Source organism: Hydra vulgaris, chromosome 13 (assembly GCF_038396675.1).
Source record: "Hydra vulgaris chromosome 13, alternate assembly HydraT2T_AEP".
NCBI lineage: Eukaryota > Metazoa > Cnidaria > Hydrozoa > Anthoathecata > Hydridae > Hydra > Hydra vulgaris.
The window spans coordinates 11,031,189-11,055,255 of NC_088932.1; the positions used below are offsets into that span (position 1 = coordinate 11,031,189).

A 24,067-nucleotide genomic window follows, 5' to 3' on the forward strand; every position below is an offset into this window, starting at 1 on the left:
ACAAATTTTTGTATTTCTTGCCATCCACACCAATTAATTTTAGCTGTGAAACCTATGGATAAAGCTTAGTTTTAATTGAACTAGCTATTTGCTTTTTAACAAAACACCTTATATTCTGTTTTTATCTGAGATTTGTTATTCTTAGCTACTACTCCATTGTCAATTAAAGTAGCTGTTGCTATTGCAGCTGTAGCAGCATCATTAACCTTAAATCTTACTGGTGCCTCAGCTAAATTAGTAATCCTCATCACCATTATAATCCTTATCATCATCATCATCATCATCATCATCATCATCATCATCATCATCATCATCATCATCATCATCATCATCATCATCATCATCATCATCATCATCATCATCATCATCATCATCATCATCATCATCATCATGGTTTTGGTTTCTTTGTTTTCGTGCTTACACGGGTTGGACTTTTCTCATAATACCGTTTCTGTAAACACACACTGTTTTAAACATCTTCTTTATTTAAATGTAGCTTTTTTAAATCCTCTGAAACACATTCTTTCCAAGTTTTACCTCTCGCTTTCTTTTCTGAAACTTTTAACTTTCTTCATGCTGATAACCATTCATCTGCATCTTTACGCTTTACATGCCCAAACCACCTAATTCTTCCCTGACGCACCCAATCAGATATACTCACAACACCTAATCTTTTTCTTAAATCATCACTGCTTTTGTTGTCTTTTAAAGTCACACCGCATATCAATCTAATCATCATGTTTTCTGTTCTTTCCAAAAACTGGACATCCTCAATCTTCATTGCCCATGTTTCACTGTCATACATCATAACGCTCTGGATATATGGGCTGTAGAACTTTCCTTTAATCATTAATGAAACACTTCTTGCTGTTTAAAGTGGAGATAATTCTCGGAACTTAGCCCGAGCACACCTTACTCTTGCTCTAGATGCTTCTTCTGCTCCACCAGCTGATCCAATTGTGTCTCTAAGATAACAAAATTTACTAACAACTATCTTTTCTCCACTTTTTATTTCATTCTCTTTTTTAACTTCTTGTCAATACTAACCAAAGATACATTTTCTACACTCAAAACCAACAATCTTTATACATTTTCTACACTCAAAACCAACAATCTTTATACATTTTCTACACTCAAAACCAACAATCTTTATACATTTTCTACACTCAAACCAACAATCTTTAGAGAACATCTCTTCAATATCTACATCTCTTATGAAATCATTGTGCAAAAACTGTACAAACTATAGAGTTAGCTCCAACTCTCTTCCTCCACATTCCACATGACCACTTCCCAGTATTTTCTGCTTACTCATTCTTGACTTTAAAATACATAACTTTTGTCTAAATTGTTTTTATCTTAAGCCCTTTTGCTTCAAACCCATCTTTCCAAGTATCAACCTTGATACTAATTCTTCTTTCGTTTCAGTAATCTCTGAGTAATTGGTGTCTCAAAAAAACTATTCACTTAATTTAAAAATGTAAATAACTACTTTTATGGTTTTACTTTTTAAAAAAAATTTAATTTATATGGTAAATTATAAGGTACGCGGACTAAGTCACGATGGGGGGCCTGAGCTAGTAAAGGGACCCGAGCAAGCGAGTGATTCCAAAAAGGGCAGATCATGTTATGTAATTTCTGAAACATTGTTTGATAATACTGGTTCTACATTTAAAAAAATGAAATTTATTAGATAAACAGAAAGCGCTAAGCTTTTAGATAAACAGAAAGCACCAAGGGCCTTCACTTAGGACCTCCAGACTCTTAGGCTTAGGGCCTCCACTTCTCATGAAAAGTGCCACTGATTACATAAATAACATGTAAGTATTAGTTTTTATTTGTAATTGAAGTTAGCTTAAAATGTTACAAAACAACACAGTTTTATTTTACTTTTAATGTTGTTAAATTTTTAGTGAATCTAAATTTAAGTATAGCTTACTAATTTAATTTAGTGATTTAAGCTTATATTAGATACACAAGAATCAAGCAAATTTTAAGTTGAGCTAACGTCTGCTAAATGATACAAAAAGCATACAAATATTTTTTTTAGGTAATAAAAAAAAGTCGGTAATAAAAACTTATGATTCAAAAAACTACAAAAATATCGTGTTTGATGCATCTACTACATTAAAATAATTTTTACAAAAAGCAAAATTGATTCGTTTGCTATTCAAAAATTACTTTTTATAAACAAAAAAATTTTAAATGCTCAAAATTAAATATTTTCATAAACTGAACATAAAAAGTTTTTATAGATCAAAAACTAAAAATTGCAATTTGTCAAGTAAAAAAAATAAATTGCAAATGATATAAAAACTAAACAATATAACACAAGTAAAGAGCAGTTTTATGCAAGACATTTTGTGTTCTTTTTAAAAAACCCTAAGAGGAATTCACTTTAAATTGATTTTTTAACATATCAACTACAATACATGAAAACGACGACCCTAAAACCATAGGTAAATAAATCTAACTGAAATACATGCTATTCCTACTTTGGACACTTATTTAATTTGTTGAACTCTAAAATAAAAATTAATAAAAGTAAAAAAAAAAAAATTAAAAAATAAAGTGAAAAAAGCCATTTCCAAAAAATATTTTTCACATCTGGAGAGGATGTTTTTATTTAGATTTTTTTTGTCAAATATACTTAATGCTTACAATAACTCGTTTAAGTTTGATGCTCTCAAAAATATTTTTTTCAAAATAAAAATAAAAATTTAATTTTTTAATGTTTTATTTGATACCTTCAGTAAAAATATTAATTTTTGGCGGCCTAAAAGCATAATGAATTTTAGATGAAAAAAACAATTTAAAATTTTTTCAGTGCGAAGGTATCGTGATTTTAACAGAAACATCTGAAAAAAATTAAAAAAACAACATTAAACGAAGTTAGAGCCAACACCAATTATCAAAAATAAAGAAATGAATAAATAATAATAATTCGTTTAAAATAAGAAAATATCCCATTTTTCATTCGCAGAAGAATAACAAAAAAAAAAAATAATAATTGCGGAACTTAAAAATCTAACAAAGATTTAAAATATTTTCAAAATATGCAAGAATTATCGATACTTTTTCTATATATTAACATAATCCAAAACTTTCCAGGACTAATGTAAATAATAGTAATATATTCGTTTAAAAACGGCAGACACTTACAACAGATCAAGCGACAATTTCTTTTGATGATCGCAACCTAACAGAATCCTCGGCTCCAGAATAGACAATTTTAGTAGGAGAGTTACCTCTAAACCAAAAATAATTCATAGTAAATTTCACACACTTTAAAAAAAAAAGTTAATTTTCAAAGTTCAACAATTTCTAATCTCGCATTTATTGCAATAAAGCAGTCACGTTTGCAGTGAAAATTCTGGACGTGAAGTTAACTTTTGACCGGTTTAACAGTCAAGCGTCAAGCTATTAATTACGTTAGATATAACAGGGCAAAGTTATTTTGTTGTTAACAAAATTAATAACATATGCGGTAGTGGTGTAGTGGTAAAGCGCTCGCTTCATAAGCGAGAGGTTCCGAGTTCGATCCCCACCACGTCCCTGGTAGTACCGCGCTCAACTTGTTTCTCCGCGCAGCGGCCTTGTTCGTCAAGGTTCGTGTTTCGGAGCTATAGAGTTGAGAGAGGGTTATTAACCACTAATAAGTAGCCTCCTCCTCTGTAGTGGCCTTCTCGGCCTTGAGGAGGTGAATAAAAAAAAATAAAAAATAAAAATAAAAAAAACTATATTATAATATATATATTTATATAAATAATATAGTTGTTAATTTTGGATATATATTTTAATATATATATAATAAATATTGTAATATATATATATATAGTTATTAATTTTGAATATATATTATAATATATATAATAAATATAATAAATATATATATATATATATATATATATATATATATATATATATATATATATATAATAAATATATATAATAAATATATATAATAAATATATATATATATATATATATATATATATATATATATATATATATATATATATATATTAGCAGGGCCTATTCTAAGAAAAGAAACTAGCGGCGTTCCTAAGGGTTCTGTTTTGGGACCTATTTTGTTTATTACATACGTTAATGATCTGCCTGATAAGATAAATAACGCTTGTAAAATGTATGTGGATGACACAAAGATACTTTCTATAATTGAAAACAAAAAGGACTGTGAACGGCTGCAGAGTTATATAATAGAGTTATATCAATTGGATCACAGAATGGACAAAATAATGGCAAATGCAACTCAACGAAAGCAAGTGTAAAGTAATGCGTATTCTAGGTAGTTCTAACTTATCAAAATTTGATTACTGTATTAATGACCTTAGTACACATCAGAGAATTAAGCTTGAAGTAACATCAACTGAACAAGATTTAGGTCATTGTTCATATTATTGGCATCTGATATTAAATTCCATAATCAAGTCACAAAAGCATCACATAAAGCTAATCGAAAAAAAAGTTAATTTACAAAGTTCAACATTTTCTAATCTCGCAAAGTTCAACATTTCTAATCAGCAGAGAAATCATAAAGAACTGTGCTCAACGATATCATTTCTTTAACAATAGAGTTGCTTCCATGTGGAATTCACTACCAGATAATGTTGTCATGCAGCAAAGCAAACTTTTATAAAAATAGCTCGAACAAAATTTATACCTAAAAGTCTAACGAAACTGCAAAATGAAAATACAGTCCCGAAGTTACTATAGCCTTCTCATTCTTCCACGTTTGATATTGTTGCTTGCAACAGATGAGATGCTTCAAACAAAGACGACAATTTAAATAAAAATGATATTTTATTGAACTTGTTTGTTTGAAGAGATGACTAATGTTGTTTTGGTATAGCAAACCAATTTCACTACAGAGAAAGTTTCTCCATTTATATTTATTATTTATTATATCTCTATACGGAACTCTATGATAACTTATAATGAAGTTCCTAATAGCGCTCCAATTTAACATGGAGTTATTATTATATAACCATCCTTTATAACAGAAACAAAAATAAACAAATCAATAGTTTCAGTCTTTTACATAAGTAAACAACTGTTTAAGGAAGAAATAAAATATCAAAAACATAAGTGAAATTCAATCAGAGTAGCCACAATTTTTTTGAGTTATAAAATTAGAAGAATTTAGGAGATTTTCAAGGAGATTTTACGAGTAAACTTGGAAAAACCAATAAAAAAATTAGGATTATTTAGGAGTATTGAAAAACTTTTTTAACAAAACTTAAATATTATTCAAAAAGTTAAATAAAAATGTTTGAAAAAAAACATAAAGTTCAAAAAACAAGTTTAAATTAGGAGATTATAGGAAAATATTTTTGAAATTCAAGTACATTTTAGGAGAATAGAGGTCTTTTTAGGAGGTTTTTAAAATATTAGGATATTTTAGGATTTATTAGGAGGCGTCAGACCCTGCCAGTTATCACTTGCTGTTCTTAAGTTATAATATATAAACATTACATTTTCACCACTATCTGGTGGTATTCTGTATTCTTTTTAAAAAAATTATTTTGCTTCCACATGATTTAAAAGTTAATATAAATTTCTTAATATATTTTAAAACATTACAAAGATTTTACATTATCTAACATGTAACTTACATATAATGTTATTATATCTTTTATGTTAAGGGTTATACATTTATTTTTGTTACCTAACTTTCATATTTGAATGGGTCATTTATGAAACATCATAAGTTAAAAAATGTAACTTTTGGGAAGTAAGAAAAAACATTTTAATTTTTTATACAAAGCATTAATGATTTTCAAAAAAAAACAACTAAAGATACTTGATACTAACAAAGTTGTTTAAAAATTTTTTACAAAAAAAATTCATTTTAAATCTTTTTAGGGACTTTTTATTTGACTGGCTAATGTTGTTTCTGAAATAGAGTCTATTGTACATTTTGATTCTGAATAGTCTCTTGTACAGAATTGTCAGATGTCCGGCTTTTATGGAGGAGAACAGTATTTTTACAGTGCCAAGAAAAAGTATTTTTAGGTAACGATTTGTAAAAATAAAGATAAATCAAAAATTCAGTTTTAAAAACATATTTGCGTATAATGTAATACTTTTAGTACAACAAAAATTTTTTTACAAATAAAACCATTATGTGGTGAAAATATTTTTTTGTGCCCATCTTAAAAAAAATTGACAAGGTAATTAAACTACAGTGGCTCAAACTCTGGACCACCTTCATTTACAGTATACCAAGCCAGAATCTATTCATAAAAATGTTTAATATCTTCATCATCTGGAATATTAGGCATAAGTTTATGGATGTCAGCAATCTTCTTAGTGTTGATTGGGATCACTCCATCCTAATAAGCTTTGGCTATAAAGAGGCAGCACTGGACAATTAAAATTTCTCAAAGAAAATGTTTGGAACTGAAGCCCATCAATATAGTTTTTGAAAATTACTTTCCCCTTAGTTTCAGTTTTGTGGCTCATGCACAAAAGTGCTGACTTTTGAATGTAACTTTTTTGTTCCTAGGAATATTGCGACCAGCTGTTTTATTAGACAACATTGTTTTTTTATAAAATTGAGGCCACCAGTTCTTAAAATCAGTGATGTCAGCAATTTTTTACAATGACAACAGAAAATGTATTTTTCTTGGAGAAAGAACCAGGTCATTATACTCTTTCAAGGTATAAATCCTATCAGTTTTTCAGATTAATGTTTTCAAGACAGAAAAATTCCAATCACAAGGAAGTAAAGAGTGACGTCTTACAGGAAAATATTGGCAACAAACCTAACCTTGTTTTGTGATACTAGTGCAGAACATAGCTTAACAAGGGTGTGGTTTTTTGTTTTGACCCCCGCACCCGTCAGAAAACACTTGCAACTGTTCTAGATCATTAAAGAAAGATTCTATGTATTCAAGTAGAAAGGAGCAAACTTCCATGAAGGGGTCGGTGCAAAAGGAGTAGGTCCTTTTGCACAAACTCCCAAAAAAGTTGAGACTATTATCTCAAAAGTCATGTATGCAGAAAACACTAACAGTCAGCTGCCTGAGGTAAAAAGTCTCTTGAATTGGTATGCAAGGAGTTGTAAATTTTGCATATAATCTATGCAAACCCCTCCTATTTTATCACCATCTTGATATTTTGGTGCAATTTCTTTAATTTTTCTGGAAATCATTTTGGCTCTGCAAATATGAATCATCTTCTCAACAGCTGCAGCAAACTTAAAATTGTCGATTAAATATTTACTTTTAATTTTTACCTGTAATCACATGTGCATGCGTCAACTTGAGGTAATCCAAATCTCAACAAAAACTGCTGCTTAAATATTTTCAAATAAAATTTGTAATTTACATTGATTCCAGGATACTTCTGTTAAAACACCTTGTGCATGTCATATGCAGAAAGTTTTTTATAGAGAAAATATTTTTCAGTATTACCATAATGAGTTATTTTTGTTGGATAAAAAGATATATGCTCTTTCACCATGTTAATGACAGGTTTAGCATTTCCTGAATTACTTCATCTACGTTAATCATGAGGGAGTTGTACCGTCTTCAAAAGGTTGCCCAGCCTTCTTAATCTGTGACCTATCACTGTCACTTTCATGAGTCAATATTCATAAAAGTCAATTTCACACCTGGTATTTTTCAGATGGTGTTGATATTTCATTAATAAAATGGTACACCTTGTTCTGGCTTTGAAGTCTCATTAAAGGGCTTTTGTCTTCTCCTTTGATTAACCTAGGTAGTACACATCAATAATTGCAGATAGCAATCTTTTTTTTTTTAGTTTTAAGACTCATAAACTTGTTGAGTACCCTTAGCCATTAATCTTCTATGAATTTAAAATACTTTTTTCTGCATCTTAAAAAAGAAAAAGAAAATAAGTTAGTTAGGGATACTTTAAGAAACTCATGCACAAAGAAACAGGGTTAAATTTTTACATTTTAAAATGAAAGTTTTTTACGTTTTAATTGAAAGGCTCAGCTGTTAGGGTGAGCCGGATAAAAATTTTTAATTTAAAATATTACGTGTTAAATAAGTAACTTTTTTAATTTGTAGATAAATTTATGTACTCCTTTTTTTTATATATATTTTCCTTATTTTTTTTGTTTTGTTTTTTTGTTATATAGGTATTATCATCAGACTCAATTATTTAAATCAATTAAAATCTGAAAAACTCATAAATTAGTCACAACAAACTAGTAAAGCACAACACATCAATACAAAGATAAAAGCATAACCTCCAATCAAGTGTATCAACTTGCTTTACTGTAACTATTCAACTATATTAAACTAAGGGCTAATTTTGCTTAATCAGTTATAAAAAATTGCTTAATCAGTTGCTTAATCACTTTTAAAATTACTTGGGTTGTAATTGTTAATGATTATCGGAAACAAATATTACAAACAATGTTTTTAAAAAATGCTTTTATTCAAAATTAGGGATAGTTTGGTTGCCAAACTGTTCAGTGTCAAGCAAAATATCACGACTAAACATTCGTATTTGATGTTCTGCGCAAAACCGGATACAATGCATCCCTTTTTTACATTGAAGTAATGATTATAATATATACATCATGACATCAACTACAAAGAACTGAAGCTATGTCAAGTTAACATCCTCCTGATTTTAGGGAAATCGTATACATGAAATAGGGTGTTTCTAAAAACAAGTTTTTTTGAAAATGTCTACTGGCAACCCCTAAAAGTGTTCTGTATAAAAAAATGACACTGGTTTCAAAATTTTTTTGAATAAAAATTATATTTTGGGGGTTGATACGGACCCTCAAACATTAAATGAGCCCTTAATATTATTAAAAAAAAAATGGTTTTCAAAAGTATCTCATGTTGGCCCTCCAATGAAGCAAGATTATATAAAAATTTCTTAAACATTAAAAATATTTTAAAAACATTGAGAAAAAAAATTATAATCAAAAAATCTTGTTGAATTCCCTCTTTTTCATCTTTAGTTGAAAAATGTTATTTTCTGGTCACTAAAATCTCAAATAATAATTTACTAATAAAATGAATGTTTTTAAAATTTTTCATTTGACATCCAATATGACACATTTTTGTAAAACTTTTTTTTTTTGATGATATTAGCAACCCATTCAATGCTTGAGGGTCTGTAGCAACACTAAAAGATATTTTTTATTAAAAAAATCTTTATATCCAGCATTATTTTATTATATAGAACACATTTAGGGGGTGCCAGAAGAAAAAAGTGATTTTAAAAGTTATTTTTAAAATCACTCTATTATACATAGATTAAAAAAAATACATCGAAAATATAAAATTAAAATACTAAAACATCCAATAATTTTATAAACTTTTTTATTGTAAGACTTTCTGAAACTAAAATTATTTAAATATACAGAATACCGAATGGAATATAAATAATAACAATAATTACACTAATGGTGAGGTTTCTTCATTTTCTTTCATTTTGTAATCTATGAAAAGTGCACATTTAGTATTAAAAAAAATTTAAAAACAAAATTTTTTTATCCAAAAAAAGTACTAAGGCATGCATTGCACCTAAATGCATCAACTAATTTTAAATGACAAACAACTTTAAATCGAGCTAATAAGTATAAAATGTAAAGTCTACTTACATAATAAAATTCTAATAAACAAGTAAAAAATTACTTTTTTTCCTTTGTTTTAACTTTTTGCAAGCTTCACATGAAAAAATAATAATTGCTAACAAAACAGCTTCAATTAGAATACCAACTGCAGGCCATAAAGCATTCAAAGGATCTGAAAAGCATAATTTAAATAAAAATAGTTATAAAAAAGTATATGAAACATATAAAAAATTAAAATGCATTTTTTCTTAAAACAAAAACATGTAATTGTGCACAGAAGTATAGAAAAAAAAAGAGAAAACCAAAGAGGTATGTCTTTATACATAGCTAAAAAGGAAAAACTGTAATGAACTAATACTTGCTTTTCAGCTTAAAAAGCTTGATTGGCTTCATAAACTAACAGTTAGAATATTATGTAGTAATATAATGCTTTTTTCAAGTTTTTTTTCGGCACCACTTCACTCTATCACCTTTCTCTTTCTTCTTTATTGTTCTCCTTCTTCCCATGTCTGCAGTCTTTTAGATGAAATTTCTGATCAGTGAATATTGTTGTTATTTAATGCTAATCACACTGAATGGCTTGGCTCTAACGCAAATCTATAACTTCTGTGCTTTTGTCTTTTCTCTCTCTGCTGACAAATGCGCCTCCTACGTAACCTCCTGGGTTCAGGCAGGAATGGAAGCTTTTAATCTTTCTTGTTGGTTCCAAGTCAAGTCTCATTCTACTCCATGGTTTTCACCCTCTTGTGAGGCTGCTATAACTAGTTGTAATCATTTTTTTCATCTTTTTCAAAAAAACAACTCTCTTGAAAACAAACAGCTATTTATTATTGCAAGACATTAATGTGAAAAGGTGCTGTCTGAGGCTAAGCTTCATTATTCTCAGTTCACTAAATTTCACATTTTATTTCACAAGTTAGGCTCTAGAGACTTTTGGAAAATCTTCAACAGTGTCATTAACAAAGGTAGGTTTAAGATTTCATCTCTCTTTCATGGGACTGATCTTATTACCTCTTCCAAGGATAAGGCAGAACTATTTGCAAATAATTTTTATTCTAATTTGATTTTTGAATCTTATGTCCATCTTTTCCTTCCATTCCAACTAAACAAGTTAACTCATTGCTAGACATTCAAATGCTGGTCTTCCCAATAAGCTTGCATCTTATAGTGTATCGGGAAAAGTTTTTGAGATTATCAAATCATTTCTTTCCAAAGTTTAATTAAAGTCTTCACTCTTCTTCATTTCCAGTAACTTTGGGTTTCTGAAGTTTTTATCATTCCTTCTGCTTTGTTTCTTATCTACACTAATGATCTTCATGACAACCTTACATCTAAAGTGGCTCTATTTGCTGAATACTTAACTTAATACTCCTGTCTTGACAAAAAGTCTTCTCTTTTATTGATTGCTTAGAATAGGCAGCCAAGTCTAATTCTTTTACCATATTGTTTCCCTTTTATTTGTCTAGCTTTTTCCACACACTTCAACCCTTTAGAACTCTCTCCCATCTTCATGTTTTCCTGACTCATACAACCTACAACTTTTCAAGTCTTCCGTCAATTGTTTCCTTGCTCTATAACTCTATTTTTTTTTTTTTCTAGTAACTCCCAACTTAATAGGTTGGGAGTTACTAGAAAAAAAGTAATAGAGTTATAGAGCAGCCTTGTTGGGAGTGAATTAGAATTATAAAAAAAAAAAAAGTGCCACAAAAAATAATAAATTTTATAGATACACCCTTTATTATCCCCTTTTTTGCCAGGCCCAGTGTGGAAGTTTTACCATTAAGCTCCTTATATTCCTATAACATCTTAAATGATGCTTTAATAAATATCATCATCAGGTTGTTAGTCACTGGTTTCTATAAAAAAATTTATTTAAAAAATCTCTCGCTATGTTTTAGTGAATTTGCATCATTTTCTTCAAATCCTGTCAACTTAACTTTTTAACTTTTTTCAATACTGTCCTAATCTGCAACTGCTATATAGACCAAAACATTATTTAGAAAATAATTGTAAAAAAAAAAATTGTTCTAAATAAAATTTTACTAGCATTTAATGTTATTATCAAATTTAATAATATAAGTATAGTTGTTATTATTAAATTTAATAATATAAGTATGATTGTTATTATCAAATTTAATAATATAAGTATGTTCGCTATTATCAAATTTAATAATGGTTACCAAAGTATGGTTGTTATTATCAAATTTATTAATATAAGTATGGTTGTTATTATCTAATTTATTAATATAAGTATAGTTGTTATTGTCAAATTTAATAATATAAGTATGGTTGTTATTATCAAATTTATTAATATAAGTATGGTTGTTATTATCTAATTTATTAATATAAGTATGGTTGTTATTATCAAATTTATTAATATTAGTATTATTTTAAAAACTGAAATCCAAAAAAATTCTTTGAGAAAGATGTAAGTTACTCTTAATTTTGTTTGTTTTATGTGTAGAAAATTTGGTGAATGCAAAAAAGCCAAAAAAGCAATTGAAACATAACTACATTATTTAGATATAATTGGATCAGTTGGTGGAGCATAAGACGACAAGAGCAAGCTTATAAAAAAAAGTTATATATCACATGAGTGCAGAGTTTCATAATGAACCATAGTACACATTACACCACTTTTTAAACAGTAAAAGAAATTGTCATGAAAAAAACAGAAAATGGTGTTTATTATGTCTTAATGTTACATTAAGACATAATACCAAGTTAATAAGTAATACTGTAGGGTTGACGAAAAAATTAAGGAAATACTACTAAAAAGACCCTTCTTGCGACTACTTTTAACTTCCAATCCTAGGGCTTTAATGGGTACTAGATAAAACTTACCTCTAACCCTTAATGTAAATTCTTTAACAACTTGTGAATTATTAAAGTTAACAATGCAGCTATATACTGCACGATCACTGTATGTAACGTCATTTATAGTCAAAGTTTCATATTCTGACGAATTTTCTTTGATAAACTTGAAGCGACTATCTGTGTAATCTAAAAGTAAAAAAATCTAAAAATAAATCTAAAAGTAAAAGTATCTAAAACTCTAAAAAACCTAAAAATTCAATGAAATTATTTAAAACTTTAATAACTTTGATGAATTTTAAAATTTTTTTCATTGAACTTTATTTTATAAAACAATACTTTACAACTTTATAATATTATTGATTATTATAAAATTTTAATAGACAATAACTTTTTTTTACGATGAGTAAAGTTTTTTACTAGGACTTTAGATATTTTTAAAACCCTAGTAGTAACAAGTTATTTAAAAAAAAAATTTTTTTTTCTTCTCAAAAATTCAAAAATTTAACAAAATTTAGATATTTTTAAAACCCGGGCAGTAACAAGTAATAATTAAAAAAAAAAAAATTTTCTTCTAACAAATTCAAAAATTTAACAAAATAAGCATAACAGTTAACATTATTAACTTACTACCAATAACAGCCTCAAATTTTTTCCAAACATACTTTGGTGCTGGATAACCAGCAATATCACAAACTAATGTAACATCTGATCCGGCTTTTACAACTTCTTCTTTAGATGGTTTGTTTTTTTTACCTGAAACTGAATAAAACATAGCATTTTTAATATTAACTCCTAAATTGTTCGAAATGAACATATAACAATATTATATATGTACAATAAGGTTCCAAATTAAAATTTTTTTGTCCACATATATTTTTCCCATTCACTGAGTTCACTGGATTTATATGTAACACTTAAAACTTTTTGGACTGGTAGAATAAATAAATTTCAATTTATATTCAAATTAAAAAAACACTGCAATGATAAATTATTTGAATGTTATTAACAATGGCCAATTTTATACTATGTGGATTTAACAAAACATTTCTATTAAAAGTATATATCAAATAAAAAAGATATATATCAAAAGTATCAACAACAAAAAAAAAAAAGTATGAAGTAAAAAATTATATAAAAACAACAAAACCATAATAATAACTGATATTTGATCAGTAAGACTTCAACCTATTAAGTTAAACGCAGCCTGTCCACAAAAACATAAAAACATGGATCTGATCTGCTGAGATAATTCCTGCAAGAATCCTGAATAGAGATATGTTGCTTCTGCTGTAATAGATGTTTGGAAAAAAGCAGGACTTCAAAACTTTATAATCAGTGGTTGCAGTGTCAAAGATTGCTGCAACACTATGGCATCCAATACTGAAAAACAAACTAGATCTATTATTATCCTTAGCTCTGTTCTCAACACTCATTGATTGGGCCTGGGGCCTTAATTGTAGAGACCTAAGAATATATGTCAAACTCCAGAAAGTCTGGTGTTTAGTCATGACAAGTAGACAAGAGATAGTAAGATAGTAGACAAGATGCTGGAACTAGTTAGCTTTGATTGGAATCAAATCTTTAGGCTGCATCATCCTGAATCAAATTGGAAAGGAATCTCTTGCTTTCTATTTGAGAGCAGAAGTTCCTTGATTTCATTTCGATTAACTTGGAGCTTGCCATAAAGTTAGGTACAGTATAATGAAAAAAAATAAATAAATAAATTATAAAATTTGTTTAAAAATTAACACAACTTTAATATAATATAATTAACATATACAATTTATGCATATTTTGATAATTTAAGATATTTTGATCATCTAAGATATTATGATCAGGTTTCATGACTTTATACCGATAAGATCATTAAGATTGTGAATCAGAAAAAAAGGTGAATGAGACTGCAGTTTTCTTCACACCATTCGTCATTGCATCCTGGATTCTAAACTCATACTTGGTTGCAAACTCGTTTTATATAATGGATAAATATCCTAAGCTTGGGTCCGCATTGGCTGTCAGCATGAAACTGATATTTGACTGAGCAGTTCGTTATCAGCAGAAGTGAGAGTATAACTGAGAAGCTATTATCTCTGGCGGGTAAAGATGTAGAGCAGGAGGTAAAAAAAAAGATGTTGAGCAGATCAGTTCAATACTTTTCTGACAAATTGACTTGCATAAATGATGAAAGCAATTAGAAACTTGTTAGATTTTTAGATGCTTTTAATCTTATACAGTTCACCCACTTCAAGCCCTGGCTTAAAAGGGGTTAGTACAAGATTAGCCAAGTTTCCTGGCGACCATTATTCTTTTTAACCTCCTACCACCATGTTGGAGAGCTTCATATAGCTGTAGCCATAAATAAAACTGTTAAACCTGAGAATAAACTATCTATACATATATATATATATATATATATATATATATATATATATATATATATATTTATATATATATATATATATATATATATATATATATATACATATATATATATATATATATATATATATATATATATATATATATATATATATATATATATATATATATCATAAAACCATAAAAGATAAATAATAAGGTAAAAATAAAACTAGTTCACTTTAAAATACCTTTTGCAAAAACAATGTAAGTTACTAATTTCAAAACTATTTACATTTAGACTTTACAGAAGTGCAGAGGTTATTGCAAACTTGTGGAAAAATATCAGACCATTATGTGAAAATTAACAAATATGGAGCTGTTTCTTAAACCTTGAATTTCATGAAATTTAAGTTGCATTTCTCTAAAATCAGACAGGTTTTTATTGAGTAATAAAATACTCAAAGAGATTCATAAAATAGCTGACCACACTTCTCTCTTTCTTAGTTTCACAAGTTTTGATATATTAGTCTAATCATTTAAAAATAATTTATGTCATTAAGTAAATTGTTTAAAAACAATGGTTTGCAAAATGGTTTACAATCAGATATAAAATACAAAGAAAATAACTCTAAACCAACTTTTTTTTCCAATGACAGACATCTTAAAATCAGTAGAAATATAATAAAAATGAAATCAATAGAAATAGCACTTTGACTTTCTCTTGTCAAAATTAAATGTAATGAGTTTTTAGCAGTGTCATTTTAAACCTTATTTTATCTACATTGCATCATTATCAATTTACACTTTTAAGATCAACAAGACTATTGGCAGATATATATTGAGCTCACTGCAGAGGTGAAATGTAAAAATGGCAAAAAAATATAAAAATGGTAAAAAGTTCTGTATTCAAAAACAAAGGAAGGTCCAAAAACATGTAAAAACAGTTAGAATCAAAGCTGAAATCCTTCTGAAAGCAGTTTTTGTTGATAAAAACCAGCCACTAGGTCTTGAGTTGTATATTTCACCAGACAACTGGTTAATTTATGATACTCTAGGTCATAGTTTGAAAAAATGCCTGCAAATGAGACTCCCTCAGACTTCTTGGATACAATGAATTCCCAAACTTTTCAAATCTTTCAAAGTTGCTAACAACTAATCAGAACTCACAGCAAATTCGTAAATCTATTGACCATAGTTTACGAAGTTTATTTCTCAAAACAAGAAATATATTTCTTATTTTTAAAAATAAATTGCAGGGTAGGATATTTATTTCTTAAAACAAGAAACATTTGTTTTAAGAAAAATATTTTGTAATAAAAAATTCAATTTTGCTGTGCTTACAGTAAAATTTATTCAAGATAGACTTGTGATGAGCTCGGAGAAGCTTCAGAAGCTACTTCAAATAAAAAGTTCTTGTAAAAAACCACTAAAAAAGAAGAAGAGTGAGTTCAAGGAGCTAGCTATGGCAACTGCTTTCTCGTTATTGAATGGTTCTAATCATTTGAATTATGATCCGATACCAGCAATCTCTGAACCTTGAAAGTACATTTAAAATTTATTTTTTTACATATTTTCTTAAGATATTTGTCTTAAGCTGAAAATTTATATGTGTATAATATTCATTGTACATTTGCAGCATTAAAACTCTGAATTCTGAAGCAAATTCACTTTAGAATAAAAAGACCTCTGGCAGTGATGGATCCAGCATATTATGGTGTTTGAGCTAAATATTTCTATGTTTATACTTATGTCAAATAATGATGACTTTTTAAAAAGTTGTAATGATTGGTGGCTGGGAATAAAAAAGTTCTAAAATTTTATTCCTCCTGCCCCAACCGTGAGTGCATTAAGTTGATGAAATAATAAACTTTATATGGTCACAATTAATAAACGCTGAGAGATAATGCTATGAAACTTAATTTTTTATCAATAACTATAAACTTAGTTAATAATAGCAAAAAATTATTTTACCAACTTGTTGCTCTCACTTTTAGGGCAGAGGGGATGAAATTTTGGGGCTTTTTTTGTTCTCAGCCTCCAATCATTGCAATATCTTGCAAAGCATCATTATTTGACATAAGTATAAGCATACAAATGTTTGGAGCTTGCGCCATGTCTGTTAGCTATCTCAAGCACCAAAAAATAATGGATCCTTCACTGATCTGTGGTTTGATGCCTACTCTAGGCTTTTTTTCGACATGAAACTAAAGTAAACTTCCAAATTAAATGCTCTTCTGTGGTGCTCTGTGATGCGACCATTAGGTCTTTTTAGAACACCTAAAATAACCACAGATAAAAAGTGAATATATATTTTTGAATCACACTGATAAGTTTTGATCTAGTTTAGAAAACTAGATCAAAACTTATCAATGTGATTTAACTAAAGATCGAAAAGTCCTTTAGCCAAACACAAAAAAACAAAAGATCGAAAGTCCTTTACCCAATCTTTTGAGAAAACCATTTTGGATTTGGATTTGTTTGATCCAAGGCTCCAGTAGCAGTATTTTTAAAAAACATCATTTGATACCAAATGAGGTAAAAATCATAAAGTTTGTCGTATGACTGGAAAAAAGCACAAAGATCAACAAAAAATCACTTTACAGTAGTCAAAGTGTTAATTTATCTATCGTAATCAGTAAATGATAGGTACAACATATTTCTTAAATTAATAAGCACAGTGTTTTTTTTGGTACAGTAACATATTAAGAAAATATCATTGAACAAATTAACTGGATTTGACATCAGAATCTATTCATACCAATCCTTGCTCTAAATTTAGTAAAAAATCATAAAAAGCGAAACTTTAAACAATCAGGGCAAATACTTCTATCAAGAAAAAATAAAAAATAGAAAAATTTTTCATATAAATATGACCTCTACGCCACTCATTAGCCACTCCTCATAAAAATTGGTTGTCAAAAAAAATTATGCGATTGATATATAATATATATCAGAGGTATACACTCGTGGTTGCTCAATGGTGCCAGACGATCGAATTTTGTGAAGGGCAACCAAAAATAATCTTTTAATGCAATAAAGCTGCCCAAAATGGCCACTATTGATTTTTATCCGCAGGTCTAATTTTTTTTTTTTAATTCAAGAATTCTATTAAAAAAAAAGCAACTATCTTAAATAATAAAACTGTATTTTGAAAGTCACAGTGCTAAAGTTTGATATCCTTAATTTCTACTATTAATTAGAGCATAAGTAAATTGTATAAGCACTTAAATGTATTTAAAAAAATACTTCCTAAACAAAAACTAAAAAGTTTTATCATTTGAACAAAAATACTATTTTATTCTTTTACAAATTTTATTTAAGGATATAGAGAGTATAATAAATATAGGATATAGAGAGTATAATAAACTAAACATAGATAAAGTAATAAATTGTAAAAAAAAAAATACTGAACTTAAAGTAAATGAAAACAAATAAAAAAAACTTGGTTAAATCTACTCTTTTTAATATTTACCTTCTAAAGGTTTTTCTTCTTTTCACTCTTTCTATACTTAATTTAAAGAAATGAATGTTTTAAATTAAAAAAACAAAAAACAAATTCGTATGAAATTATCCATGGGCTAAAGAGTAAATTCACAACATGTAGGCTATTTAGAAGGAGAATTTTTTTTTTTTGTTTTTTTTTGTTTTGTTTTGTTATTTCACCTCCCCAAGGCCCAGAAGGCCACTACAGATGTGGAGGCTACTTAATTGTGGTTATAACCCTCTCTCAACTCTATAACTCCGAAACACGAACCTCGACGAACAAGGCCGCTGCGCGGAGAAACAAGTTGAAATTAACTTGCTAAGGATCAAATTTATGTATGATAAAAACAACTAAAAAAAAATTATTTTAATTTCAAAAAAATAAAAAATCTTAAAAAATAATATTTCTTATAAGGAATGTCCTGAGCAGTTTGGGGTCGTCCATAAAGTACGTACGCCAAAAATTTTGAAATTTGCACATTAAAAGCAAAGGATGTATTTGTAAATTGTTTTTTTATATTTGTCAATACTTCATTGTTGTAAAATATAACATTTTTGAAACACTAGTAGTATACCCTGAACTCAATTATTGAAGCTAACTATTGCAGAAGCCATAGCAATCTTAACAACTGTTCATTCCGTATGAACTTTTATGGGCGTATATATATTGTATTTATACTTTCATGGTTTTTATTAAGTTTTTTTTTTATTCAAAACATTCATTTTTTTATATTAAGTATAGAAAGAGTGAAAAGAAGAAAAACCTTTAGAGGGTAAATATTAAAAAGAATAGATTTAACCAAGTTTTTTTATATAAAATAAGCGCTCAATTCAAGTGAAAAAACTAATGGCGTATTTATTGGCAAGTGCTTTATCTGAAAGTAGAAATGTGAATGTTGTCAAATAGTTTACAATATTACTTTTACTTACAAAAACTATTTCTAGTCTACACTTAGCCCTATAAAGAAAAATGACAAGAATATTTGACAACTCCAATAAATGCAAAATTTTTTATAAAAAGTAGCAACAGGCAACTCAAAACATTGGCGAGCAACCAAAATTAAGGAACTGGTTACTTTCAGTTGCCCTTCTAGCGACCGACCAAAAGTTAGAATGTACATTCCTGTATATGTATATATATATATATATATATATATATATATATATATATATATATATATATATATATATATGTATATTTAACATATATATAATATATATATATTTATACACAATATATATAAATATATATACACATATTATCTATATAATATATTTATATATATATATATATATATATAAAATATATATATATATATTGTATATAAAATATATATACTATATTTAAAATGTATATTTATTATATAAAATATATATATATATATATTATGTATAAAAAATATATAATATATATAAATTATATATATATATATATTATACATAAAATATATATATATATGCACATACACATATAGAGTAGCCCCTGGCATTTCCGCAAAATTTTTGATTATTGAAGGTTGTCATTTGATTTCTGGTGCATTTTGTTGAGTACATAGAAAAAATTATATTCATTTTTATTTAAAGTTTTATTTACTAACTCCTCCAGTGCAGGGCTTGTGATGAAGCAAGCACGATTGCGCTCCGCTCTTTTGCACTAACGTAATGAATGAGCAGTTTGAAATCGTTAATAGTCACTAATTTCAGTAATGGAATGTGCACGTGGAAACACAATGTGAATACAAAAATGAGCAAATAAAATAAGAATAGAAAATTAGAAAATCATTATAAGAAAATTGAAACTGTAGAGTATTTTTAATCTTGTGAAAATATCAAGTAAGATTTATTTGATTTGTTGTTTGTAATATTCCACACATTGTTTATAATAAAAATAAATATTAATAATAGAGTAATTTTTAAAAATTAGTTTTTGTTCATAGTATAGGTTTTTTATTAACTATTATTTATTTTAACTCAAATTTAAAACGATTCTGTTGTTTAGAATGTTCGCAATCAAGGACATTCGAAAATGGAAACAAAGTAATGATGTCAACATTTATTAAATGGAAAGTTGAAGAGGTAATAGGCTTTAGAACTGAAATTACCAACGGAACTACATACGTTATTGAAATTTACTGCAAAGTTTGTACAAGAAATAGAGAAGCGGTGTTACAAGGTTGTAAAGGTTTGATACGACAATGTGCTTTACGGTTTATCAGAGGGACAAACTTTGTGTCCATCCACACAATTCAAAGACATTTTGAAACATCTTCTCACCTTGCTGCAATAAGGTGTGAGAGCGAGAAACCCTCAAATGAGTGATGTGTTATGTCAACCGATGGAATACAAAATCCTCAAAGGTAATTAATAAATTATTACCTTTGAAATAAAGATCTTTTATTCTTATTTACCAGATTCTAATATCTTAATTTTGAACTGTACTAAAGCGTTGTTTGTTGCAGGCTTGATCAGGAAGTTGTGTGATCGTACACCATTAATATATTTTGTTTTGATGATTTGGCCATCAACCATTTACACATTTGAAAATGCTTGATGATGTTTATGTTAAATTTTGATATTTAACTATTTCTAAAACGCGCTGAAAAAATTAAACTAAACTAAGAGAAAGTTAAAAAAAATAATAACCTAAAAATAATTTGTCAACAAAAGAAAAAAATTAAACCTAAAAAAACTTAAGAAACTTTTTTTTAAACAACAGCGTTCTTTTTTTTTTCAAAATTATATTTTTAATGATGCAGATTAAACTAGCATTTATAACTAATGACACTTATGTTGCATTAATTAAAGTTCGTTAACTCTTTTTTATTATTCATTTCACTTTATTTTTTATAAGAAACCAGTTTATAAGAAACTAGTAAACTGTAAACTGTGCCTATGAAATGTGCCCTTCTCCCAACTATGCCGCACAAAAACTTTGGTGTTATTGTAACTATCGATATGTTGACTATTTTAAATATATTAGATAAAGTATTGAATAGTTGGTTCAAATAAAAATAGTTGATTTGTATGTTTCCAACTTTGTAAATTTTACTAATCTATTATGAATTTAACTTTAAATCGAAAAATATAAAACATCATTTACGAAAAATGTTTAGGTAAAGATCTGTAAGATCAATGGTGTTAAAACGATCAAACGCAACGAAAATGACGCTAGCGGGCGTGAATTCGTAAAATGCATTGAGATGGCTGTGCGTGAAAAATGTGCCAATATCCTGAAAGAAGCTCAATTCTTCTCAATTTTGTGCGATGCTAGCCAAGCTCGAAAAACAAAGAAAGAAAAACAGTTAGTCTTGGCAAGAATTGAAAGATGTGGTTCTCCTTTTTATGTGGTTCAGGATCTAGTTGATATTGATAGGTTTGGCGGACGAGAAGCAGACTCCATTGTCAAGGGAATCAATAACATTTTTGAAACCGGGGAATTTAAACTAGACTCCAATGATTACAAAAATAAATTAGTCAGTATAACATCCGATGGTGCAAGTGTAAACTTTGGAAAATATCGCGGTGTCATAGCGCAAATAAAGGCAAATAGGGAATGGCTCCTTCCAGTTCATTGTGTCAGCCACAGAGTCGAACTGGCAGTTAAAGAGGTTTTTCCAAGATCTCTAAACTAAAAGAAGTTGATGAATTTTACAATACAAATTTTTATCTGCTTCAAAACTCGGGGAAAATAAAACAAGAAGTAATAAATGCATCTGCAGCTTTAGGTAAAGTTTACCGCAAAGTTTGCGGTAAAACGTTGTGGCTTATAACCATAATTTATATTTTAGTTTATCATTTTATTTTCCAAGAACTTGACTCATAGTGAAAACTCATTACAAGATTACCTTTCTTACATTATCTGGGATTTTTATAAGATAAATGTAAACTATTCAATTTTTAAATACTAAACTAGATTAGATATTTTAGGTACTACGCATTACACTCTACCAAAACTAACAGGAACGAGGTTTGTTGGCCATCATATAAGAGCTTTTAAGAATTTATTGGAGTCCTGGCCAGCTTATATAGTAACCTAGGAGAACTACGTAAATGAACGGAAAAACCCTATAACTACAAGAGCAAAGGTTCAAGGGTTATTAAAGAAATTTAAATCATATAACTTTCTTTGCACTGTTGCCGTTTATCATGATTTGCTAGAGCTCATTGTGCCAGCATCGAAAGTATTTGAAGCAAATGAACTGTTGCTGCATGATAATCTAGCTACAATCAACTGAACAAATTTGGAATTGAAGCTCGAAGAAATCGATACAGATTTAGAATTTTTAGATAGGTGGGGTGTTTTAGTTTGTCGCCAAACGAAAACACCCCAGTAATAGAAAGTATATAATAGTAAACTTAGATATGACTTTGGTTGACGTAGATCAAGCATTATGCTTAGTAAGAAATATTAAGAGAAAGGTTATATCCAGACTTATAAATACGTTAAACAGCAGATTCACAAGCATAAAGGAAGAGTCTGAGATTTATCACGCCATGCGGCTCATCAACCCGCAGAACTGGACTGACAACAAAGAGTTTGGCTTGGAAGAAATAAAGTTTTTGTCCACGCATTTTAAAACATTGGAACATTCCAATTTTAATGAAAAGTTTTCCAAGAATGGAAACTATTTTTGATTCATTCAAGAACCAATCTTGAAGCAATCGTACGCAATCGCCAGACAAGAGAAATTTGGAGTTCAACCTTCTTGTACAAAAAGTCAACGTTTCCTATTTTATTAAAAGTTATATTGATTATCTTCGCAATTTCCGGATCAAACTCAAGCGTGGAGCGAATGTTTAGCACAGTAACTAGCATATTATCAGATCAACGTTTATCTATGAATCACGACACTCTAAATGATAGCATTATGATATTAGGAAACCATGGAAGCTGGTCAAAAGAAGAAATAATTGTGATTAAAAAGCGAGCTAAAGAAATTTATTTGAATAAGAGACGAGTGGTTCAAGTTGATGATGATCCAGTTGACTATATGAAAACAGCAACAATATTGATTACAAATCAAATTTTTGATGACGATGATGAAATAGACAGTGCTGATGAAGACATGACTGATGAATTAGCTGCATTCAATTTCGAAAATGTAGAAGTGGAAACACCATTGAAAACAGTGGAGGGGAAAATCTGTTATTTAACTTATAATGAATAGTTTTTAAAAAAGAAGATTTTCAAATCATTCTTGTGTTATTTTTTAAGATAAAAAAAACGTAATTTAAAAAAGAAATTTTAGAAAAAAATTAAATAATTAATTTGAATAAAAAATATCAAGAAACATAAAAACCATTAACCGTTAATTAAGTTTACAGCGTAACATTTTAAAATACGTATTTTTTTTTTTTTTTTTGTTATTTCACCTCCCCAAGGCCCAGAAGGCCACTACAGATGAGGAGGCTACTTAATTGTGGTTATAACCCTCTCTCAACTTTATAACTCCGAAACACGAACCTTGACGAACAAGGCCGCTGCGCGGAGAAACAAGTTGAGCGCGGTACTACCAGGGACGTGGTGGGGATCGAACTCGGAACCTCTCGCTTATGAAGCGAGCGCTCTACCACTACACCACTACCGCATATAAAAATATATATCAATATATAACGTATATCAAAACAACGAAGCAAAACAAAGTCACTAAATTATACTTCAATACTAAATCAATAAGAAGTTGCGTTTTTGTTTGATATTATTTTTTTATAACATAAATAGTTAAAAATAAAATCGCGATCTGACAATATACAGGAAGCTTGAAAGTATAAAAATCTACTTCGTTGAAGTAGTTTTATGAGTGTGATACTAAT

The 24,067-nt window shown here is 28.3% G+C and overlaps 2 protein-coding genes across 3 annotated transcripts in view; both read right to left on the bottom strand.

The window, feature by feature from the left end:
- Positions 1 to 234: 234 nt before the first annotated feature.
- On the bottom strand, positions 235 to 805 carry LOC136089637 (calsequestrin-2-like). Its single transcript, XM_065815688.1, has 2 exons — positions 604 to 805; positions 235 to 416 (listed from the first exon to the last, which is right to left on the bottom strand). The coding sequence occupies exons 1-2, from the start codon at positions 803 to 805 to the stop codon at positions 235 to 237; spliced, it is 384 nt and encodes a 127-aa protein (XP_065671760.1).
- A 1,299-nt stretch (positions 806 to 2,104) lies between these two features.
- LOC136089207 (neural cell adhesion molecule 1-like) overlaps positions 2,105 to 24,067 on the bottom strand; it is a 73,403-nt gene continuing 51,440 nt past the window's right edge. The window contains exons 5-10 of one of the 2 annotated variants that reach the window (XM_065814950.1): positions 13,037 to 13,168; positions 12,437 to 12,595; positions 9,654 to 9,764; positions 9,418 to 9,457; positions 3,163 to 3,250; positions 2,105 to 2,523 (exon numbers count right to left, since the gene is read on the bottom strand). In XM_065814950.1, coding sequence (XP_065671022.1) covers positions 3,169 to 3,250; positions 9,418 to 9,457; positions 9,654 to 9,764; positions 12,437 to 12,595; positions 13,037 to 13,168 — 524 coding nt within the window. In that variant the 3' untranslated portion in view covers positions 2,105 to 2,523; positions 3,163 to 3,168. Of the gene's footprint in view, positions 2,524 to 2,834; positions 2,859 to 3,162; positions 3,251 to 9,417; positions 9,458 to 9,653; positions 9,765 to 12,436; positions 12,596 to 13,036; positions 13,169 to 24,067 lie in introns of those variants that run through there. The other variant, XM_065814951.1, reaches the window with a different exon arrangement.

What these genes read in the sequence shown, in the direction of transcription:
- LOC136089637 (XM_065815688.1), bottom strand. Translation starts at nt 805, where the DNA reads ATGTATGACAGTGAAACATGGGCAATGAAGATTGAGGATGTCCAGTTT. An exon ending in GTGGTTTGGGCATGTAAAGC is followed by an intron (nt 417 to 603) that starts GTAAAGATGCAG and finishes AACCCGTGTAAG; the next exon opens with CACGAAAACAAAGAAACCAA.